This window comes from Dipodomys ordii, unplaced genomic scaffold (assembly GCF_000151885.1).
Source record: "Dipodomys ordii isolate 6190 unplaced genomic scaffold, Dord_2.0 Scaffold10, whole genome shotgun sequence".
Taxonomy (NCBI): domain Eukaryota; kingdom Metazoa; phylum Chordata; class Mammalia; order Rodentia; family Heteromyidae; genus Dipodomys; species Dipodomys ordii.
In genome coordinates this window covers 15,766,457-15,790,931 of record NW_012267226.1, presented here as the reverse complement: position 1 = coordinate 15,790,931, position 24,475 = coordinate 15,766,457, and the positions used below count along the sequence as shown (strand labels likewise).

At 42.7% G+C, this 24,475-nt stretch overlaps 1 protein-coding gene across 4 annotated transcripts in view; it reads left to right on the top strand.

Annotated features, from left to right (window-relative positions):
• Alg9 (ALG9, alpha-1,2-mannosyltransferase) overlaps positions 1 to 23,562 on the top strand; it is a 56,722-nt gene extending 33,160 nt beyond the window's left edge. For all 4 annotated transcript variants that reach the window (XM_013009674.1, XM_013009671.1, XM_013009672.1 and 1 more), the window contains 2 exons: positions 11,207 to 11,337; positions 23,254 to 23,562. In XM_013009674.1, coding sequence (XP_012865128.1) covers positions 11,207 to 11,337; positions 23,254 to 23,377 — 255 coding nt within the window. In that variant the 3' untranslated portion in view covers positions 23,378 to 23,562. The remainder of the gene's footprint in view (positions 1 to 11,206; positions 11,338 to 23,253) is intronic.
• Positions 23,563 to 24,475: the final 913 nt, after the last annotated feature.

Sequence of the window (24,475 nt, the reverse complement as noted above, 5' to 3'; positions counted from 1 at the left end):
TCTTCAGCTCAAGGCAAGCGCTCTACCACTTGAGCTACAGCGCCACTTCTGGTTTTCTGGTGGTTTATTGGAGATAGGAGTCTCACGGTCTCTCCTACCCGGGCTGGCTTTGAACTGTGATCCTCAGATCTCAGCCTCCTGAGTAGCTAGGATTACAGGCGTGAGCCACCAGCGCCCGGCCCCTGAGACTCTTATGTCCAATAAACTACTCAGAAAAAGCCAGACGTGGTGCTGTGGCTCAAGTGGGGAAATGCTAGCCGTGAGCAAAAGAGGCTCAGGGACAGAGCCCAGGTTCTGAGTTCAAGCCCCAGGACCAGCAAAAACCAAAGAAAACAACAGCAACAACAAAACCCAGAAACTTCTTAAAATACTTTTCTCTTGCTTTTGAGAACCAATTATTTTTTACTTTTATCATTCGAGGGGAAAAATGCCTTTGAAACTGCCTGGAAAATCTTCCAGTTTGCTTTATCAGTGTTTTATTAGTGGGGCACAAGAGGAACTTTAAGTTCAAAATTGGGAGATAGTTAATTGTTGTCTCTGAGCCTTCTGGTCTCTTCTACAGTAAGTTGTTTCAGTGATTTCATTTAAGATGCCTTTTCTGTTCTTTCTGCAAACTTGATCTGGATTACTTCAAAGAAATAGATGTGTTTTATCTATAAGGACTAGGGAATTTTTTTTTTACCCCAAAAGCATACTACAGTAGAAAAGGCAAGTCAACTATGTTAAACTCATCCAGGCAGGAGAGGAGTTAAAGAACTACATAAAAGTTTAAATAAAGCCAAGTGTGTGGCACCCATCTGTAATTCCAGCACTTGGGAGGCCAAGGCAAGAGAGTTGTGAATTTGAGACCAGTGTGGGGTGCAAGACTGTGCTGCAGGAAACAAAACACAATAAATAAAATAAGATCCATTTGCCTGTTGTTGGGTTTGGACAAAAGCCCTATGTGTCCAGTAAGCATGCTAGAGGCCGTCTGTTAGTGGGGCAGTCCAGTAGTCTATCACTGGGCTGTGAATCTTAGTTGCTTCCTTTCCTTCTTCATCATTCTAAAATGTTCTCACTGGGAAGCCTCCTGCCTCAGCTTCCTGAGTGTTGGGATTACAGGTTGCACCACCATTCCTGGACCAGCAGATGACTTTTAAAGAGTATGCATGAAAATATTCCAATAGTCCTTCATTTACTTTCCTTATAGAAAGGTCTCCCTAAAGCCCGTTAATGATGGGAAATGGCTAATTAGGCCCCAAACACTACTATTTTTCAAGCTCTGATTAACTTGAGGTTACAAGTTCCCAGAGAACAGAGATCATGCCTGGCTTTCTTCTATCATTTGTTTCTGATAGGAATTGGCAGAGGGTTGAGTTTGGCACACTTGCATATTATGGCTCCCTATCAAGTGTGATATGTTGCCTGAAGATGGAAAGTCTTTTAGCTATGTTAGGTCTATTTCACACAGATGCTTCTAAATTCCCCAGTGAGTGTCATTTATGGCAACCAAAGTCTGGGAACTGAGGTTGGGAAGATGTTCAGTGGTAAGATCTTACCTACCATGCTTTTTGGTTCCAAGATTCATTTGCCTTTTATTTTTAATTTTTTCATGATCTTTTTCTGGTGAATTTCTCCTTCAAATCTTAAATTGACCTCTATCTCCTCTTCCTCCTCCTCTTCCCTCCCTCCCTCCCTCCCTTCCTCCTTTCCTCCCTCCCTCCTTCCCATTCCTCCTCTCTTCCTTTCTCCCTCCTTCCCTTCCTCTTCCTTCCCTTCCTTCCTCTTCCTCCTCTTCCATCTCTTCCTCTTCCTGTTCCTCTTCTTCCTCCTTTCTCCTTTTTCTTCTCTGGTTAATTCTAGATGAATTTTCAGGGGCTTTTTTGTTTGAGCTGGTTGAACTGATATCCTCAAATCTCAGGCTTCTGAGTAGCTAAGATTATAGCTGTACGCCTCTAGTGCTCTTAGAATTGACTTTTTTTTTTTTCTAGTCCTGACCCTGGTGCCTGGGAGCTGTCTCTGAGCCTCTTTCTGCTCAAGGCTAGCGCTCTACCACTTCAGCCAGAGTGCCACTCACTTCCAGCTTTTTCTGAGTGGATTTTGAAGAGTCTCACAGACTTTGTTGCACCAACCATGTTCGTCAGATCTCAGTTTCCTGAGTAGCTAGGATCACAGACGTGAGCCAGCAGTACCCAGTGTGAAGTGACTTCTTGATGATCTGTTTCTTTATATTCTTTTGAGATTAATTGTTATTTTTGGAATCAAACATTTGAGTACTTTATGATTTTAACCATTTCACTATCTTTGGATATGGTTATTGAAGAGTTGTGAATTTTTGGAGTCATGTTGCCTTGCTTTTCATAGTTCTTGTTCTTTTTTATGATTACGTATGTACGGGTAGATATCTCTTCCAATTTTATATGTTTTTTCTTTTTGAGCAGACTTTTCTTGAGGTTTCAATCCCCATTAGCACTCTGTGAGGTAAAAAGAAAGTAGACTGCAGTAACAAGAACACAAAGGCAAAGCAGATAGTTAAATAGCATAAAAACCTTTGGAAACAACACCTACATCCATAATAAGGACTGAAAAGAAAGAAGGTAAATGATAAAGTAATGAAGATAGGAATATTAATAGCAGTGGTAAGGAAGTGAGGTCAGGAGAGACAGAGAGAGAGAGAGAGAGAGAGAAGCAGCAAAATAGAAAAGTGAGGGAAATAATGAGGGAGAACAAAATAAATACAAATAACAAAACAAAAGACCGGTGAATAGTTCTGTCTGCTGAGAGAGGGAGAAGGGAAGTGCTTTTTACTTTTCCCCCCAGATGTCTTGTTTTGAAGTTCACTGTGTGGGAGAGAGGAGCAGTGAGTCATTTTCTGTCTCACATCGTAACAAGTCAAACCTGAAAGAGGTGTGAGGAGGCTGAGCCCTGTTCTGCCTTGCCCAGGGCAGGTACTTGTGAGCTAAGACAATGACCAAAGCCGGGCTGATGTCCACATGTGCCAGTGAGATCCATCTGTGGCCCTGGCAATGCCGAGAGTGCAGGAGGTGCCTCAAGCTGCCTTGCAGGCTGAGGACAGGGACCATCTGTTGGATGTCCCCTGTTGCTTTGTCAGTGCATGGAGTTGTATGGGATAAGCCTGAGCAGCAGCTTTTATTTCCACCAAATGTCTCTGGGACTCGGCATGGAGAAGACAATCAAACAAAAGCAAGCTGCTATTAGCAGTGGTTTTGTCTGCCCTGGCCATTCCAGTCTCTATCCCAGTCCCCTCTTGTGCTCAACAGGCTGGGCTGACTCCTTTCCCAGAGGTCAGGCCACTGTTCCCAAGTGGAAGTGACCTCTGTTTCAGTTCTTCCAACTATACAGACCTGTGTCTGTAAATCTGGATGCAGAGTCACCACCAGTTTCCTGGGTCACACAAACTCGGGATGCTGCTTAGCTTTGAAGTGTAGAGGCTTTTGGGATTTGGAAACAAAAATATTGAAGGGCCTCCAGTTTCCACCAGCCTTATAGCTCCATATTCAGATCCCTCTCAAGGTTAATTCCATATCACAGCCCCAGTGAGCAAGCGATGGGGAGCAGAGCCCTTACCGGCATCTGCATGCTACACGAATTGCAGATTTTGGGTCTCAGACTCATTTTATAGAGGCAGCTGCTGCAGCTGTGAGCTCACAGAAGCTTTCCTTCTTTCCCGTGCTTAAAGCCCCTTCTGTAGTGCCATGTTGCAGAGTGCCTGGTGTTAGGGTGCTTTGTTTTACAAATCTAAAGTGGAATATTGCAGGAACTCACTTGATTGTGTAGTGTTTACGGTGTCACTCCTGTGCCTTTCCACACCATCCACCTCTCCCTGCAGTCATGCAGCTTTTGTTCTGTTTCAGTCTCAGAGAGAAGCAAGAAGTGTGTCTGGATACCTCTACTATCTTATCTCCCTTAAGTCATACCTTTTATATTAATTAAGTACTTAGTGTTGAAGCTCTGAAAACTTAGAACATTTCAGGCATGCAGACCTACAAAAATTCTCTAATCTTTTCCCTATGTAGCAGTGATCACACCAGGAACTAATGGTTCATGCTATAATCCTACTAGGGAGGTAGAGATCAGGAGGATAGCTGTTTGAGGCTAGCCTTGAACTAGGCAAATGTTCTACCATTGAGCTATTCCCCAACCCAATGTCTTTGTTGTCTGTCATCTAAAGATAGTGTCTTGCTACGTATCCCACATTGGTCTGGAGTGCACTGTGTATCCCAGGCTGGCTTCCAACTCATGATCCTCCTGCCTCAGCTCCCAAGTGCTGCATGTCCACACTTGTGTGCCTCTTAGCTTCTCAACAAGAACAGATTAACAGAACTGAATGAATGCCATTTATGACAATTATGTATCTTCAGGTTTGTTTAGTGTTAAAAAAAAGACATAGCCTTTTTTTGGCAGTACTGGAGTTTGAACTCAGGGGTGTTCTACCACTTGAACAATGCCCTGGCCCTTTTTGCTTTTGTTTTAATGTAAGTTTTCATGTAAGGCCTCATATTTTCTGCCTAGGGCCAGCCTCAGACTGCAATCCTCTTACCCAAGGTCTCCCAAGAATTCATTCTTTCCTATCTTTGTCTCTAGATTACCTGGAATTAGAAGTGTGAGCTACCATGGGTGTCACATGCAATAGAATATGTTTTTTCTGTTTTCTTTATTTTTTAATTCTGGGGATTGAACCAGGGCCTCAAGTATATAAAACAAACAATATGCCACTGAACTTGAATTTTTATATTAACATATTATGGCCAAAATAGAGCTGTAGGTAAGCAGAAATATTCTTTAGATGCAGGAGGTTCTGTAAGATGCAGAACTGGGTTTAGTTATCTCTGTATTTTCTCTGTGAACTGAGAAAAGCAAGAGATACCTGTTTGGGCTTTGGATTAGTGTATGGTTTGAATGTATCCCCTCGAAAAGAAACTCCCCTTGCTAAGTAGAGATCTGGCTAGCTAGGCAAGTGTTCCTTCCCTCTTTTCCTCCCCCTCTCTCCCCTTCTTCCCCCTCCTCTTTTCTGAAGCTGCATACTCAGGTGGCAGAGGATGACCTTCCCTGATAGAAAAAGGCTACATGAGTAGTTGTGCTTCTCTGTTAGTGCCACCAGGCAAGCCCTCCCAAACACTTGGGTTGCCTAAGGTATGCCAGGTATGATATCAGATACCAGGGAGACCCAACCACTGCTCTCATGCAGCTCGTAAATGCTTTGGTGTAGGAAAGCCTGGGCATTCTGGCTGTAGTTATTCACAAAAATAGAAGAGAATATACTATCAATCAGATTTTATTTTGTGCTTGGAAAGAAGATATCCTTCCTAAGATTGAACATTAAACTACAGAATCGTATGTCGAAATGTGTCAACCATTGTGGCTGTTGGCTAGTCTTAGTGTCACATTTTCCTTTGCTATGGGCAAAGTGTCCAAGGAGTTTTGTTGTTTTTTGTTTTTTGGTTGGTCATGGGGGCTGAACTCTGGACCTGGGCGCTGTCCCTCAGCTCTTCAGCTTGAGGCTAGTGCCCTACCACTTGAGCCACAGCACCACTTCCAGCTTTTTTCTGTTTTTGTGGTGCTGAGGAATCGAAGCCAGGGCCTCATGCTTGTGAGGCAAGCATTCTACCACTGAGCCACCTTCCCAGCCCTCCAAGAGGTTTTTTTTCAGCTTTCATCTTTGCTTTGCCTTAAAGGCCAGGACAAATGACTTTGACTGATCGCCCACATTTTCCTCTTCAACTCATACAAGACTTGCTTTTTACTATGGTTGTTTACCAAAAAATCTTGATGGCATTTGAGCAGTCAGATCTGCCTCCGTGGAGATAGTTACTCTGTGATTGATGTTCCCTGAACTTCACATCAGCACGTCGGCCCTTGCCGGGATCTCTATTTTTACAGTTACGTGCGTCACTGTCATTTCCAGCTGATAGATGCCTGAATGCAAGTGCACATCCTTCCTGTTTGAGGACTTGCAGGGCTTGGCTCTGGCAGCTGGATAGACAGCAGGGGATATCACCAAGAATAAGAGAGTGGACTATTAATTCATTCCTTGTCCTCACACAGCTAGAATGTTGTGATAATTTTACTTGATACAATTGTTGAACCCATTCCGGTTCAGTCTTCAGCCTCCTCATAGCCTTTCTGTTTAGTTTAAAGTCTGCTCTCCATCCTGCTTTTCAAAATGGTGAAGTGCCCTGTGTCTACCTCCTTTTTTGTAGCTATACCTTCTATTCTTACATCTTCTACCTTTTTCTTTTCTTTTTTTTTTTGGGGGGGGGGCGGTGGTGGGGCCTGAACTCTGGGCCTGGGCGCTGTCCCTCACCTCTTCAGCTCAAGGCTAGCGCTCTACCACTTGAGCCACAGCTCCACTTCTGGCTCTTTTCTTTTTGCTTATGTGGTGCTGAGGAATTGAACCCAGGGCCTCATGAATGCAAGCCAAGCGCTCTACCACTGAGCCACCTTCCCAACCCATCCAGGGCTTCTTGCATGCAAGACAAGCTCTCTACCACTGAGCTACCTTCCCAGCCCCTGTGAAATGTTTTGAGAAGTTCTAGCTGCTCTGAGAATGTGTTACCTGTGGATCTATCCTAGTTTAAGCAGTCAGTGAAGTCTTTCCTAAGGAAATAATTTTTAGGTAAAATCTGAAGGATAAGTAAAAATTTGTGAGGTAGCAGCAGAGAATGTTCCAGAAGCTAACTCCTTACTCTCAGTATTCACTCTAGCCAAGTTGGCCTTCTTTCAATTGGTTGCACACATCATGCTGCTTTTTGCCTTGGTCTGTAAGATAATTTCTGTCTTCTCCTCAAGTGTACCAATTCTTTGGTATAGTTCTCTCTTCCCCTGTTTCCTCAGTTGGAAATCTTGGTGTCATTAATTTCCTTTGAGGTAGATTTGAGATTTATTAGAAAGAAGAAGGCATGAAAATTCAAGAAGACTTTCTGTCCTTGCACATCTAGATACTATATTAGTGATTGGCGTCGTTGCTTCAGCTTTCCCCTCGCCAGGGGAGTTAGTATAGGGCCCTCTTTTGCTTCTTTTTCTTTGTCTCTCTTTTTTTTAAACAATTGGTTTTTTTTGTTTTGTTTTGGCAATGCTTGGTTGTGAAGTCAGGGCCATTGGGGTTGCTAAGGCACTTGGGCCAGGCCTCCAGCCCTTGGCTTCAGTCATTTTTCAGATAGGGTCTTGTGCTATTTGCTCAGGGCCATCCTTGGGCTATGGTCTTCCTAACTGTGCTTCCAGTATAGCTGAGATTATTAGCATACAACGACTCTTTAAAGTATTACCTTTTCGGTTGCACGCGATCCAGCTTTTCCTCATTTGGGTTATCCCTTGCCAATCCTTAGACACACACACACACACACACACTCTTTCTCTCCCCCCTCCTCCCCTCTCTGCTTTGTTTCTCTGCAGACACTCAGAGCCTCAAGCTTTCACATGACTGTTTTGTTCAAGGCTTGCTCTCTACCACTTAATCCACAGCTCTGCTTCTGGTTTTTGATGGTTGTCTGGAGATAAGAGTTTCACAAACTTATCTGCCTTGGCTGGCTTTGAATGGCAGCTGGTCAGATATTCCTTCTGATATTTCAGCTATTTGTATAAATAATCCTTTACTGTTTGGCAGTTTTATTTAAATGATTCATCTCATATAATTCTTTTTTTTTTTTTTTTGGCCAGTTCTGGGGCTTGAACTCAGGGCCTGGGTGGCACTGTCCCTGAGCTTTTTTTGCTCAAGGCTAGCACTCTACCACTTTAGCCATAGTGCCACTTCAGGCCTTTTCTGTTTATGTAGTACTAAAGAATCGAACCCAGGGCTTCATGCATGCTAGGCAATCACCCTACCCCTGAGGCCCATTCCCAGCCCCTAAACTTTTCCTCTTTTTCTTTTCTTCCTTTTTTTTTTCACGGGGGAGGGGATTATTGGTCATGGGACTTGAATTCAGGGCCTAGGCACTATCCCTGAGCTGTTGCACTCAAGGCTAGGGTTCTACTGCTTTGAGCCACAGCTCTAATTCCCTTATTGTAGCTTTTTGAGGTACATATTTAAGTTACAGAAGTATTCAAGATATAAATAAGAGCTAGTTTGTGACAGAATCCAGACTTTGTCAAGACCTGCTGACTTAAAACTCCTTTTCTAATCACCTTATTTTTCCTCTAAAGAAGAACTTGTCCTGAGTTATACCTAACCAGTGTGTTCTGGAAGCCTTTGTTCATATGTACTTTAATTTTTAGCAGTTACTTCCCAAAGGATGAAATAGAAGTTACATTTTAATGTATTAGTATCTCAATTAATATAATTTTGCTTTAGTATCTAAATTTTAAATGGAACTTACTTACAGAGCTGTGATGAGTACACACTTAAGATGAATGGTAGAATTGGGTATTAATAGTTAACCACCCACATCTGCAGAAGACTGTGTGCCTAACACACAATCTCCCTGTGAGACTGGTATTGTGCCTGTCTAGAAAAGGCCAGGCTGAGATCAAGAATTGAAAGATCAATACCAAGGGCTCACTTGAGAGCATAAGAATCTCCTTTTTTGCTCATTCTGTTTAATAGAAGCATCATAAAAGCTTTTAAAAACTTGCTTCATGTTCTTACAGTGCTTGGGAGCTACAAAGTGGGTGTTTAGGCAAAAAAAGGCTACTTCCTGAAGTGTTTATGCCGAGCATCATTTTTAGAGAGTTCTGCAGAATGGAATTGGGTCTGACGTCAATTCTCAGTGTGCTTTCTCTCCCCTGGAGGAATAGCCCATATGCAGAGACAGATGTGAGACTGAAATCTTTTTTACAAATCATGCTTGCAGAGAATGAGAACACTGCTGCGAGATGGAATCTGGGAAAGAACAGAGTTTACTCTAAGCTAGCAATGAGCAAGTTGCTCTCATTGCACTTAAAAAAACTCTCTAGTCATGAAAAACCTATAAACCTAAATATTTGCAAAATGTAAATATAAAATAAATCAATAATAATTATAATAGAGAAAATGCCAGTGTAAACCACCACCCAAGGTCAGATAATCAAACATTCCCAGCACCCAAACTTTTCCAAGAATTGTTTTGGATCATGCTCACATTCCCCTTTCAGAGGCAGGTTCTGCTGACTTACATGGTAATAATATTTTGGCTTTTGGCTTTTGATATGCCATTTTTACATGCATCTCTTAAATGATTTAAGTTAGTTTTGCTTGAATTATGTTGTATTTATTTGTGTGTGTGTGTTTGTCTTAATCTTTCACTCAGTATTTTAATAATTACATTTATAGCTATAGTTCTCTCGTTAGTATGTAGTTTTTCATTGTATGTACCACTGTTTATTATTTTACTGATAATGAATGTTTTGCTTTTTCCAATCTGGGACAACTACAATAACATCACTTAGGATATTCTTGAACTTGTATTTTATTGCAGGCATTTCTATTAGATATACTTTAGATGAACCATAGGAAATTGCCTATTTGATGTTTGTGGATCAAACATTAAATATTAATGATTTCATATGGGGCACCTTACTGTGTAGGTTTAGATATTAAATCACTTCCTATAATTGTTGCATCATAGGAATCCATGTGTTCAATTTTAGTAGAGTCTACCAAATAGTTTTCTAAAGATTTTTGTACCAACTTAATTTCTTACCATCAATATATAATTGTTGCTTCACATTATGGCCAGTATTTGGTATTATAATTTTTCATGTGGCTTCATAATTGCTAATGAGATTGAAATAATTTCATTTGTTTTGGCCGTTTAGAGGTTTTGTGAAGTACTTAAATAATTTGCCATTTTTTATTGAGTGGTTTATCTTTATCTCATTGATTGGCAAGAGTCCTTTATATATTCTAGACATTAATTCCTGATGGCTAAACGTGTGGCCTATGTCCCCTCTCTTCTTTTATACTCATCTTTTCATGCCCTAGAAGTGTCCTTTTTTGTGTGTGGTGGTACTGGGGTTTGAACTCTATATACTTGCTAGACAAGCAGTCTTCTACTTCATCCATGCTTTCAGATCAGATATTCTTATTTTTAATCCAGTTAAATTTATCTTTTTTTTTCTTCTGGTTCAAGGACTTGAACTCAAGGACAGCCTGGTTGCTGTCCTTGAGCTTCTTTTGGCCAAAGTAGTGCTCTAACACTTGAGCCATATCTCCACTTCCAGTTTTGAGGGAGTTTATTAGCGATAAGGGTTTCATGGACTTTCCTATCTGGGCTGGCTTTGAACCATTATCCTCAGATGTCAGCCTCCTAAGTAGCTAAGATTACAGGTGTGAGCCCCGGTATCTGACTATCTTTTTCTTTTCTTTCTTTCTTCCCTCCTTTCTTTCTTCCTTCCCTCCTTTCTTTCTTCCTTCCCTCCTTCCTTCCTTCCTTCCTTCCTTCCTTTCTTCCCTTCCTTTCTTTCCCTCCCTCCCTCCCTTCCCCTCCTTCCCTCTCTCTCTCTTTCTCTCTCTCTTTCTTTCTTTCTTTCTTTTTTGGTTGGTCATGGGACTTGAACTCTAGCCTAGGTGCTGTCCTTCAGCTCTTCAGCTCAAGACTAGTGTTTTACCACTTGAACCACAGTACCACTTCTGGTTTTCTGGTGGTTAATTAGAGATAAGAGTCTCAGGGACTTTTCTGCCCATGCAGACTTTGAACCGTGATCCTCAGATCTCAGCCTCCTGAGTAGCTAAGATGACAGGGGTGAGCCACCAGCGCCTGGCTGCATTTCTTTTTTATAGTTAATGTTGGGTCTTGTCCTCTGCCCTAAGCTCTGGAAGATGCTATATATTTTTTGCCAAGAGGTTTATAATTTTGTGTTTATGTGTATAGTTTATCTGAAAGAGACTTTAGTGTGTGGAGTGAGGTTGTATGTAGTCATGCCCTTTCAGTCTCTGGAGTAAAGGATGATACGCTGGAAGTGGGCAATGGTGAGCAGAAGGCAGATTTTGCAGGGGTCAGTTGTGGGCACAGCTTTGGGCTGCATGAATGTCTGTGGGAGTAGAGGGACTGTACCCAAACAAGAATGAGATCACTCAGAACTTGCAGGCCTTTTTGTTTGAGCAAGTGTTTGCCCTCCATGAGCCTTAAATCTTGATGTCTTATCAGAATGGAGAAAGTACTGGTATCCTTGTCAGAGGACTGGTATATTTGTTCCTTTAAAACCTTGTGAAATTCTTGAAATCGCAATTAATGTCTATTACCATGCAGGGATCTTGACAGTTACCGATGGAGAGTTTTCTTTTTCATTTCAGATTGACATCAATAAATGTCATTATTTGGTGGATTTGGATACCATGACAGAAACACCCCGGGAACCAAAATATGCATCCAATAAAGAAGAGTGGATCAGCCTGGCCTATAGACCATTCCTTGATGCTTCTAGGTATGTGGCTTTATTCCTAAGACCAGTCTTTAAAAGTGGACTCTAGAATTGTGCAACTTCGGACCTAGGCACTATGCTTTTTTAAAAATTTTTTTTCATTTGGGTCCAGTGCATAGTTTGTTTTTGTCCAGCTCCCTGAGAGTTCTAAGAGCATTCTAAGAGTATATTCTGATGTCATTCAAGTGAAAAGGTAGATCTACTGTAGAGAACCCAAATATGTGAGTGACATTTTGGGGTCCGTGAAGGTGTTTCTAGAGAGGATTAATTGCAGTGATAAGACCTGACCTGAATGTAGGGTGCACCGTCCAATGGGCTAGAGACCCAGATGGAATAGAATGGAAAAAGAGGAGAACCCACTAGCATAGACATATTCTCTCTGTCTCTGTCTGTCTCTGTCTCTCTCTCTCTCTCTCCTTTTCTCCCCCCTTCTCCTTTTCTGTTCTCTCTTTTTACTCTTTTCTCTCCTTCTTAGTTGCCATTATATAGATGCTCTGCCTCAGCCTCCCTACCATGATGGACTAAAACTCTGCAACCATGACACAAAATAAACATTCCCTGGCTTGAGTTATTTTGCTTAGGTATTCTGTCACAGTGATGAACATGACTAACATATATTCCATAGTTTAAATATACCACAGTTTGTTTATCCACTCAACTATCAAAGGGCATCTACTTGCTTCCAAGTTTTGTCAATTGTCTTAGTTCATACTAAAACAAATTACCATGGACTGGGTAGTATAAACAACATTTATCTTTCACGGTCCTGGAGGCCGGAAGTCCAAGATAAGATGCTAACAGTCAGATTGCAATGAGGTTCCTCCTCCAGGCTGCAGGTACTTTTTGTTGTTGTTGTTGTTACCACTTCCCCTGTTCTTTCCAAGTTTTTCCCTCCTATCCCCACCCACAAGTTGTAAAATTCATTTTCAACGTGGTGTCCCGCGAATACCATTGTTGCATTTATTTACCCTTTGTCCCTCCATTTGCAGGTTCTTCTTGCATTGGCACATTGGCCTCTGAAAGGTCACTTATCCCATTCTTTTTTTTTCTGTCAGTCATGGGACCTGAACTCTGGGCCTGGGCACTGTCCCTCAGCTCTTCAGCTCAAGGCTAGCACTATACCACTTAAGCCATAGCACCACTTCCAGCTTTTTCTGCTTATGTGGTACTGAGGAATCAAACCCAGGGCCTCATGCATGCAAGGCAAGCACTCTACCGCTGAGCCACCTTCCCAGCCCCACTTACCCCATTCTTGAAGGCTCTACCCTCATGGCTAAGTTTACTTTCCAGAGGTCCAATTCAGAATACCATCCAGTGGAGAACAGATTGCAAATATGAACTTTGAAGATTTCTTTTCCAAATGCTTTGGGCCAGAAGTATTTCATATTTTAGATTCTGGAATACTTGCTTATATATAAGGAGATAGCTAAGCACTAAACACAAAATTCATTTATTTCTCATATATACTTTATACATATAGCTTGAAGGTAATTTTTAAATATATTTTTATTTTTGAGTAGTTGTACAAAGTTGAGGTAATTTTATCAATATTTTAAATAATGCTATTTATGAGACAAATTTTTATGGCATGTAAGTTTCCACTGATGGTACCATGATAAAATTCAAGATATTTTGGCTTTTGGACCTTTTTGGGTTTTACATTTTCAGGTTATAGATTTTCAACCAGTATAAAATAAATGTCCAGGTTTCCATGTGAACATGTTTCCATCTCCTTTGGGTAAATAGCAAGCCATGTGATTGTGGATTATATGGAATGAGTGTTTAGTTTTGTTTTTTTCCTGGTTCTAGGGCTTGAAATCTGGGCCTGGCCACTGTCACTGAACTTCTTTTGTTCAAGGCTAGTGCTCTATCACTTGAGTCACAGCACCACTTCTGGCTTTTTTGGGTAGTTTATTGGTGTAATAGTCTCACAAAGCCAGGTGCTGGTGGCTCACGCCTATAATCCTAGCTACTGAGGAGGCTGAGATTTGAGGAACTTGGTTCAAAGCCAGCCTGGGCAGGAAAGTCTGTGAAACTCTTATCTCCAATAAACCACTAGAAAACCGAAGTGGCCCTGTAGCTCAAGTGGTAGAGCGCTCGCCTTGAGCTGAAGAGCTGAGGGACAGCGCCCAGGCCCAGAGTTCAAGCCCCACAACTGACAAAAAAAAAAAAATAGTCTCACAGACTTTCCTGTGTGGGCTGGCTTCAAACTGCAATCCTCAGATCTCAGCCTCCTGAGTAGCTAGGATTACAGGTGTGTGCCACCAGCACCCGACAAATGTTGAGTTTTATAAGAAGCTACCATATTCTCTCTCTCAGAATGATCACCATTTTTCATTCTTTCCAGCCGTGAATTAGTCTGTTGTTCTACATTCTTGCAAGCATTTAGGATTGTCAAAGTTCTGGATTTGGGTACATATTATGTATGCAGGTGTATATATGTATGCAAAATAGGTGTAGAGTAGTATCTTTTTTAAAAATCTATTTTATTATAAAGATGCTGTACAGAGGGGTTACATTTACATGAGTAAGTTACGTTTTTTTTAATTTTCTTTTTTTACCCATCCCTTCCCATCTCCCATCCCCTCCAGCCCCCCCCCCCCGCCCACCCAAAGTTGTAAAGTTCATTTTCGACATAATGACCTGTACATCTCATTGTTGCAATGGGTCCACATGTATAGAGTGGTATCTTGTTTTAATTTTTATCTCTGACAATACATGATGTGATGGCTTCACCAATAGAGTGTAGGGTTATAGGTTGAGAAGAAAGAGTAAGAGATGAAGTGTTGGAGATTTGAGGTGAGAGAAAATGTGAAATAATTGAAGATACTAAAAGGCAAAAAGAGCTAGAGAAATGTAGTGTGACTGGAGAGCAAGATCCAGAATCTACTGCTTCTCTGTTTAATCAGGGGCTTAGAGACACTTAGCCAACTCTATTGGTTTGAGGGAGAATCCAAGAATAAGATCACAACCAATTTCTAGCTCTGGTCCCAGAGCCCCAGCTTCCTCTCTTTGAGTTTACCATGTTTGTAGCTGGCTGATTTTACAAAGGATTACAGGCTCCCTGGATGTGGAGTCTAAACTAGTTGACAATATCACCAACTAAGAACATTGTCACTCTGGCCATCTCATGCCACATACTTTATAAAAATGAGAGAGGGTTTTTTTTTTTCTTTTTTAGAATCATGACATAATTGCTACTTGTATAAAATAGCCTGAAAAGTGGGTGGATATAATGCCTACTCTGAGATTCCTGGGGAGAAGCAATGGGAGAGTGGTACCGTCAATTGCCAGCTTGGTGGTGGCTTGCTTTCTGAATGTGGTGAGCATTGGGCTGTGGGCGCCTGGTGGGAAGTGGCTCTCCAGGATGTCAGACTTGTCCTCCTGGGCCACGGAGTCTGTTGGTGCAGCTACTTTCCACCCACTGCTTCCTCCTTCATTATAGCTTCCTTTTGGCTTATGTGCTTTGCTTTCATTTGTAGTTCCTGGATTGTGAGATTTTATTCTTCCATATTTTGGAGCATATTAGCCTCCAAATGAATTTCAGGCTTGTTTGATGAGAGGCTTGAGAATTTAGATAGGAAAAGATTCCAAAGCCCTACGTGTTTATAATTATAGGTGAAGAACAGATGCAAGAAAAGCTAGGAGTCCAACCTTTCTGCTAGTGTACAGGAGAGGGGCCTTTTCCTCTCAGAGGGCCTCTCAGCATGGTCAGGTGGGGACTGATGATGAGCTATGCCGCTTCGTTCATTCTGGGTCCAGCAGAAGATTCACAGAGGCCAAGGAGCTGTGGCGGCTCTGGAGAATGTATTAAGCCCATGCCTTTCCTTTTAACCGCTAAGAGGTGAACCCAGTAGCTGTCAGGCCCAGAGTCCGTGGCACCCCATGTGTCTGTGTCCATTTGTGTCCTGTGTGGTAGGGTAGACTGTTTGATGAGACTCATCGTTTCCCCGCAGCCTCTAGCTCAGTCTATTGGTTTGCTTTTTGTTTGTTTTGAGTAATAGCTATACAGGATAAATGAATTGGAAATTTATATTCTAGTTATTGTGGTGTAGCAGGCACTCAAAGTAGTGATACACAGTATTACTGTTTTCCCTTGTGGTTCTAGGTGCTGACTAGGCTCAACTAGTCATTTCTGACTCAGGCTTGCTTATGCACAGCTGAGAAATGATGGATGAGGCTGGAGACATTCTAGCAATGGAAGCTGGCTGGTGGCCAGAATAGGTAACCTTATCCATGTGATCTGGGCCTGTATACAGCATGGTAGCTGACTCCCAAAAGGAAGCATCGCAAAAGCAATCCAGTCTTCTTTTTTTTGTGTCGGTCGTGGGGCCTGAAGTCTGAGCCCTGGGCGCTGTCCCTCAGCTCTTCAGCTCTTCAGCTCAAGGCTAGTGCTCTACTACTTGAGCCACAGTGCTACCTCCAGCTTTTTCTGCTTATGTGGTGCTGAGGAATCAAACCCAGGACCTCATGCATGCAAGCCAAGACTCTACCACTGAGCCACCTTCCCAGCCCCTCCAGTCTTCTTATGAGTGAACTTTGGGATGCATATAGGATCACTTACGTCTCATATTGTGTTGGATAGAAACAATTTTGTAGACTAGCCCATGTTCAAAAGGAGAAGAGTTAGTTTCCCTATTTATGGCAAAAGCAATGAGAATTTATGAACATGTTTTAAAAGTACTTCAGCTCTCTTAAGGCTAGTCTCCTGAGTTAAGTAATTTTTCCTTTCCAAGATCTTGTTTATTTATTTTTTAGACAGATGGTGCCTAAAGGAGTCCAGCAGGCTGCTTCCCTCTCAGCCTCTTAGACCTGTGGCACAGCTTGGTTGTGGGCCCGTGGTATGACGTGCTCTTTTGGTGGAGTTGGTTCTTCCTCCTGAGTAGTAGCTGGCATGCTCTTTTCCCAGCATATAGTCCCGGTGATCTGCCTACTCCCTCAAATAGGGCCAAGAAAGAACTCCAAGAAATCAGAGTTTCTTTTGTACTTCTTTTTTGGGTGGTAATGGAGTTTGAACTCAGGTTATCAAACTTGCTAGGCAGGTGCTCTGTCTACTACATGAACTATGTCCCTAGTCTGCCTGTCCTTCCTGCCTTCCTTGCCTTCCTTGCCTTCCTTGCCTGCCTTGCCTGCCTGCCTGCCTGCCTGCCTGCCTGCCTGCCTGCCTGCCTGCCTGCCTTCCTTCCTTCCTTCCTTCCTTCCTTCCTCCCTCCCTCCCTCCCTCCCCCCTCCCTCTCTTTCTCTCTCTTTCTTTCTCTCCCTCTTTCTCTTTCTTTCTCTTTCTTTCTTTCTTTTTTTCTTTCTTTCTTTTCTTTCTTTCATGTTGATTGTGGGGCTTGAATTCTGGGCTTGGGCACTGCCCCTGCACTCTTCAGCTCAAGGTGAGCACTCTACTGCTTGAGCCACTGCGTCACTTCCAGTTTTCTGGTGGTTTATTGGAGATAAGAATCTCATGGACTTTCCTGCCCCGAGGTGGCTTTGAACCTCGATCGTCAGATATCAGCCTCCTGAGTAGCTAGGATTACCAGCAGGAGCCATCGATGCCCGGCTTGATTTATTGTTTTGCATAGGGTCTTACATCTTTGCCTGAGGCTTGCCTCCAAAAGCTGTCCTGCCTGTACCTCTCACATAACTGAGACCATAGGCAAGCACTAGCACACCTAGCTTACTTTTAGAAATGGCATCTTGCTAACTTTTTACCTAGGCTGACCTTGAATTGTGACCCTCCTGGTCTCTACCTCCTGAGTAGCTGCAGATTGTAGGTTATCACCGGGCATAGGTGTTCTTTTTTTTCTCTTTCTTTCTTTCTTTCGACAGGATTTTGCTACGTAGCTTAAGCTAGCCATGAACCCAAGTTCCTTCTACCTCTGCCTCCCAAGTAGCTGACTTTATAGGTATGTGCCACTATATCTAGCCTCTATTTTTGTATTTTTAAAAAAAAAATCACCTGTTATTCATTTGTAGTTTTTGTTTCGGTCTCTGTCAGGTTTTAGTGTTTTGTTGTTGTTGTTGTTGTTGTTTTGGGGTCCGGTCGTGGGGCCTGAACTCTGGGCCTGGGCGCTGTCCCTCAGCTCTTCAGCTCAAGGCTAGCACTCTACCACTTGAGCCACAGTGCCACTTCTGGCTTTTTTCCTTTTGCTTATGTGGTGCTGAGGAATCGAACCCAGGGCCTCAGGCATGCAAGGCAAGCGCTCTATCACTGAACCACCTTCCCAGTCCCAGGTTTTAGTTTTTTGTTTTCTTCTTGAGATACTTTCCTGAGACTTTCCCTGCAAGAGGTACTTTGAGTGCATTATTCAGCTGCTTCATAATTGAAGAATAGACAAAACCCCTTTTGACTTTTGGAGCTCCAAGTCTACTTTTTTTTTGGGGGGGGTCCAGTCGTGGGCCTGAACTCTGCACCTGGGTGCTGTCCCTCAGCTCTTCAGCTCAGCTTTTTTCTTTTTTGCTTATGTGGTGCTGAGGAATCGAACCCAGGGCCTCATGCATGCAAGGCAAGCGCTCTACCACTGAGCCACCTTCCCAGCCCCTTTTTTGTTGTTGTTTATGTGGTACTGAGGAATCAAACCCAGGGCCTCCTGCGTGCTAGGCAAGCACTTGACAACTAAGTCACATTCCCAGCCCTTAATAGTAATTGTTTACGCCTAGCACACTATGGAGTCATTTGGTGTATTTCATATTCCTAAGCCCAGATTTATGTTGCAGTAAAAAAAAAACTAATAATAATAAAATAGATGGTCAGAAGGATTTCCTCATTAGTCTGTAGTAGCTTTATTTGGTAAAACAATGATCATTAATTAAAGCTTACTCATGATTATAATGGCACTTTCTGAAGCTTGCCTGTCAGTGTGGCATAGCCTCCACCACTGCTTCTGTTGGTCTCGTAGGACTAGCCTAAGTGAAAGTCCACAGGGCAGGGGCAGAGACCTCTTGTCCACCACAATGGTAAAGGGAGCAGGTTCTACCAGTCATTTGAGGAAGGGACTGGTGAGGAGCATTTCCCCAGAAGCCAGGCTGGGATTGGAGGTCAGAAAATAGCCAGTTGCCTAATACTAGTGCTGCTTCCTCAATTCCCTCAATCTGAATATTGGCTAAAGGTCACTGGTCAGGGGTTTTGATGGTATGCCAGCTGTTGGCTAGGACCACAGATCAGATGATTCACTGTGAATCCCAGTATTTCACTGCTAATTCCAATCTCTATAAACTTCCAATTGTTACACATAATGTATCACCGAGGTTACGCTGAAAAAAGTTGTGGATATATTCCTTGAATGGCAAGGCTCTGTTGTATGTGACTACTGAAAATAAAGTATCACGCTGGTCACTTGGATAGTGCTAAATAATGATAACTTAGCAACGTCTGTATAAACAGAAACCTGGAGAGGTTACCTGCCCTCTTACGGTGATATCTTTGCTACGGTGATATCTTTGCTCCCTCCTACACCAACATTCCATGGACTACTGTGGCCCCCACTCCCCTTCACATACATGGTACAGGTACCACCTTTGCTCTGCCCCACCTAGTGGCTTAAGAACTAATATGTTTGAAGCCGGGCGCTGGTGGCTCACGCCTGTAATCCTAGCTACTCAGGAGGCTGAGATCTGAGGATCGCGGTTCAAAGCCAGCCCGGGCAGGAAAGACCGTGAGACTCCTATCTCCAATAAACCACCAGAAAACCGGAAGTGGCGCTGTAGCTCAAGTGGTAGAGCACTCGCCTTGAGCTGGAGAGCTGAGGGACAGCGCCCAGGCCCAGAGTTCAAGCCCCATGACCGAAAAAAAAAAAAAAAAAAGAACTAATATGTTTGAGAAGTTCTGTCTTCAGGGTGCTGGTGGCCTAAAGGAATGGAACATACAACAGTCCACTCATATGTTCTTTCTCTTCTGAGGAACCTCTGTAGTAAAGTCTCTTTAGAGCTGAAAGTAGCCATGAAAAGCCCATCTGCAGGAGAAAGGGAGAAAAAGCTAGGTCAAAGCCCAGCTGAAAGAGAACTGGCAGGAGGCTTAGAGTATAGGTTTACAGGGATATTGATGTTTGTATGGATCAGTGGCTGGCTGGATGAGTGGATGGATGGATAGATGAATATATGGATAAGAGAAACTGGAGTACTAAACAAATTGACCCAGCATTTCCATTTACGCCTATTGAACTGGTGGCAGCAGGGACTGGCAGCCAGTCTTCCATTGACGTCAGCAATCAGCAAGTGCAGATTTAAATCTCCACAGCAGAATGCTCCTGAGCCCTGGTAAATAGGACTGGTAATTGAATTAGAAAACATTCTGAGCTGTCAGTTAATTATGCTGCTCAGGCAGTTGCTTTGTCCAGGTCTGTTTCATCCTTGAATCACTTGAATGGGCTTGTCACTGGGAGGGAAGGTCTTTTTCTATGAGAGAGGCACATATTTATGTCTCTCTGAGTTCCCCTAAGCTCCTTTGGGTCATTCTTTGGCATTCTACTTTGTTGCAGACATTGTGATATGAGTTTTGGTAGGCATTAGTTTTGTTCTAGCTGTGTTTTATTTTGATTTTTATGAATGTGATGATTGGAATACTCATAGTATTCTAATCCTCAACTGCTTTTTTTCTTTCTTAAGGACAGATAACCAATTTGATTTCTTTTGGTTCTTGAGCAACAATATGATATAACAAATTAACAATGCCCAGTCATGCTTAACATTAAAGCTATTGTTGGTTTAAAAAAATCTTAATAAAAGGTGCAATCATTCCAACTTCAGGACTTCATGCATGCAAGGCAAGCCCTCTACCACTGATCACATTCCCTGCCCTGCCCTGTTGTTTCAGTGAAAGAAAGTGACACCATCTTCCCATTCCAGCTGGGAGGGGAGAGTGAGTATAGCATGCTTTGACAGCAGCTGCTTTTGGAAGAGGTCTGCAGTGGAGATGGGACACACCCTAGGCCTGCAGGAGAATAGGAGGCCACCTCCTTACTGAGAGCTTCTCCAGGCTGGACTTGGAGGAGAGACTGTCTTCTCAGCTTCTGCTTTTATGTAATCCCAGTCTTTTGCACAGGTTTGTGTTCAGGAGTACCTAAAAAGGCCTCCTGGTTTCCGGAACACAGTATTTCCAATTCCAAATGGGCTGGTTTTCCACTGAGGGAGCCTGGCAGAATCAGGGTGCTTCTTGGCCTAAGTTTGAAGTTAGATACAGGTTTGTGTTCTGTAAGACATACTATCCCAGACCACAAAGTCTTGGACTTTGAATGTCTCCTTGGGAGTAGGAGCTGTTTGTGTTTATCTTTGCATTCTTGATGTTTACTTAATTAACCCATTGCTTAAATAGCCCAGTGACTTGTTGAACTGAATTAAACTCATTTATGTAATATCCTTCCCTCACTCTCTTTATCTACTTGTCTCTCTTTCCAGTGAGTTTTTCCAACTCTCTAAGGCCAACCACATATTGGTAAATAAAACAGGCTCAGTCCTTGAAATCTAGGCATAGAGGGTAGAAGGACAAACAAAAGTTAACTAACAGATACATAGGACTTGAACTCTCAGCCTTGTTGCTGTCCCTGAACTATTGCTCAAGGCTGGTACTCTACTACTTTGGACCACAGCATCATTTCTGCTTTTCTGGTGGCTAGTTGGAGATGAGTGTCAGACTTTCCTGCCTGGGCTGGCTTTGAATTGTGATCCTCATCCAGTCTCCTGAGTAGGATTACAGGTGTGAGCCACCTGTGCCTGGCAAGACTTTTTTTTTATAGGTCATGAGGCCCGAACTCTGGGCCTGGGCACTGTCCCTCAACTCTTCAGCTCAAGACTAGCACTCTACCACTTGAGTCACAGCACCACTTCCGGCTTTTTCTGCTTATGTGGTGCAAGGCAAGTACTCTACCACTGAACCACCTTCCCAGCCCCACAACTTATTTTCTAAACTTTCAACTGATCACTGAAAACTTTGTGTCTAGCTTTGCCTTTCTATGATTGCTGGTAAGATCGAACACTATTTCATATGTTTATTATCCCTTGTGTTCCTCTTCTCTGTTCATGTCCTTGGTCAATTTTTTTTCCTATTGAGTTATGTCTTCTTACTGATTGTAGGAAGTTTCTGTAATCTTGACGTGAATCCTCCATTATATATACTGCAAATACTTGCATTTCTCTAGAAAGAAATTGAAAGGAATTGCTCTAGAAAGAAAGTGAAAAATTGCAGTTGAGTCCATGGACCCTGGTATTAAATTAAAGGCTGGTCTGAGCATTGTTCTAGTACCTATAAGAATGAAGCTTTTATTGGGGAGTATCTTGAAGTGGAAATGGCACTTGCGCTTGCAGGAGTTTGCTCCAGTTTCCATCTTTCTATCCCAGTACCTCATCTGTACATCCTGAACAAAAGACTGAACAGTTCTTTTGGCCTGAGCTAGGTTCATTCTGTTTGCAAGAGCCCAGCCTTTATTCCTGTGTCTCTTCCCTAAGCCTCTTCTCTGTCAGAGCCCTCAAGCTGTTAGCTGGTAAAGCGAAGTGCATCTCTGGGGAGCACAGGGCACTGCCAGAATCCCAGTTGGGAAGCATCTCCAAGAGTTGTGTTTGCCAAGCACGATATCATTGTGTGCAGGCATTGTGGGAATCTGCCAAGCTCAGAGGTAGGCTGCCAGTCCAAATGCCACGTTGACATGACATTTACAAGTTTAGAATCTGGAAAAGGATTGGTGGTGGAACACCTCTCAGCTGTCTTGTCTAGGTGGCAGGAACTGTGCCAGCTTTTCACTTCCAGACTCAAATCGTTGTCAGGAAGTAATATTTCATATAGAATTTGTAGCTTTCGCCACGACTTTTTCTAGGAAATGATAAATCCTGTAAGCTGGCTGACTTTGCGTGTGCTAGAACAGATTTGAATGAAACTCTTATCATAGGCTCACTGTGGAAACCTGAGTGAGTAATGTCTCCTTCCTCCTAGGAGTTCTTAAATGGAGTAAATATAGTTAAAAACGAAAGCACTTTTGGGGATGGGAAGGTGGCTCAATGGTAGAATGCTTGCCTCGCATGCATGAGGCCCTGGGTTTGATTCCTCAGCACCACATGAGCAGAAAAAGTGGTGCTGTGGCTCAAGTAGTAGAGCATTAGCCTTGAGCTGAAGAGCTGAGGGACAGCGCCCAAGCCCAGAGTTCAAGCCCCATTTCTGACCAAAAGAAAAAAAAAAGCACTTTAAATATACCAGCCCTTACGTATTTAGGATCTGTTTAAAAAGTGTAAAAGCACTTATGACACTCTTCAGAAACCCACAAGAAACTCAGTTTTTCCTTGTTCTGATAGTTCAGTAATAAGTACATAGGATTTTGCAGGGTTGTGCTATTACAACATGAATTGTTTATCTGCGTTCGCTCTCTGACTTAGGCATTACTGGAACACTGTGCACAAGCATCCAAGACATAATTTTTTTTTTCCTCTTCAGGAAGATTTAGGGCTGAAGTCAGGATCATTTATATATTTGGAATTTCTGCAGATTTTTTATTTGCAGAAATCTTTTGGGTGTTAAGGGTTCATTTCAAGCTTTGTGAGAGACCTCCCTGTAACCACAGCATTCAGAAGGTAAAGGTAAAAGAGCTAAGTTCAAGGGCTACCTGCATCATAAAGTGAGTTCTTGGCCAGCCTGGGCCACATAGCAAGATCCTCTGTCAACCTGCCCCCCAAAGAATCCATTTCAGTAGCAGGGGCTCAGTGACTTGGTGCTTTTCTTTGGTGCATTCTAAAGTAAAATAAAGACCTGGCACTATTTTGAAGGATGTTCTGTGACTTATTAGGGAGACATTTGTTTATTGTTTAATTGATTGCTATACCAGATACTTGGTCTTGATTCAGATCTTTTATCCTGATCTGGTACCTATATAAGCTTTTTTTCTTTTGCTGCTTCTTTAGGAGCTATGTTCCTCATTAATGAAATTCTGTCCTTTTCCTCCTATTTTTCAGGTCTTCAAAGCTGTTTCGGGCATTCTACATCCCCTTCCTGTCAGATCAGTATACAGTGTATGTGAACTACACCATCCTTAAACCTCGGAAAGCAAAGCAAAGTAGGAAGAAGAGTGGAGGTTAGCAACACACTCGTGGCCCCAGTGGACAGCCATCTTGTTACCTGATTCCATTGACCTGACTCCCTCCATATCATCACCTGTAACTTTTGTAATAAAGTCATCTGACAGGAACACCGGAATCCAGGTGCTCTTGGCTAATCAGTCTGTTTCAAATTCTAATTAAAGTTACATTCAATTCTTGCCTGTATCAATGTACTGCCTGTAAACTTTTTGTAGATAGGCAGAGAAAAGCCCTAAAGCACCAGTAGATATATGGCTCCACGACTCATTGTTTTTCTTCTGTTCAATTACTTACTAGACCGGAGAAGAGCAGAACCAACTTACAGGAAGAATTGAAAATCCCCGGGCTGGATGGCTATGTTAAGCTGTTCTCCACATTGTGGCCTCACACCCAAGAAGTAGCAAGCCTCTCTCAGGATGAAGGGGCTTCTCCACCAAAGCTATCTGGCCGCTCCTAGGAGACCTTCACGCTCCAATCCTAGTACTGAAAGTGAGCTCAGCTTAGTCGCCAACTGACATGTCCTTTCCACCTTCAGCAAGACTAACTTCTGTGAAGCACTTTACAGGGAGGACTATCTCAGGAAAAAGGCGACCACTTGAGGAACTGTGACTTAATTTTGTTACAGATGATGCCTCTGACTTTCATTTTATTTCCTTTACAACCACCTTGAACCTTGTTTGTTTTAACTTTAGCATGCTATATCTTGAATTCTGGATTCTGCTGTACAAAGGTATCAACAGCCTAAATTTGTATAGGGCAACCTTGGAAAGAATTAATTCTCGCCATTGGTACAGTCGAATGCCAACACTTTCTAGGTAATGCATTCTGAGGCCATCTCTGAGGAAGCTAGTGAAAAGGACCAGTGTATACTTGTAACACATGGTTTTTCATTCTAGTGCAACCTGCCTGGGCACTCTAGTAGGCAGTGATTAAGACCCAGTTCACACGCAGTAAGTACATTCTATTACGTACCTTAACACACAGTATTTCACAGGTTCCAAGGCATTTTCACAGCATCTCAGTGTCCTCAGTCACCATGAGGGGGAGGCCTGGCAGGTGAATGTATTACCATTTTGCAGAGGAGGAGAGTGGTAGAGGT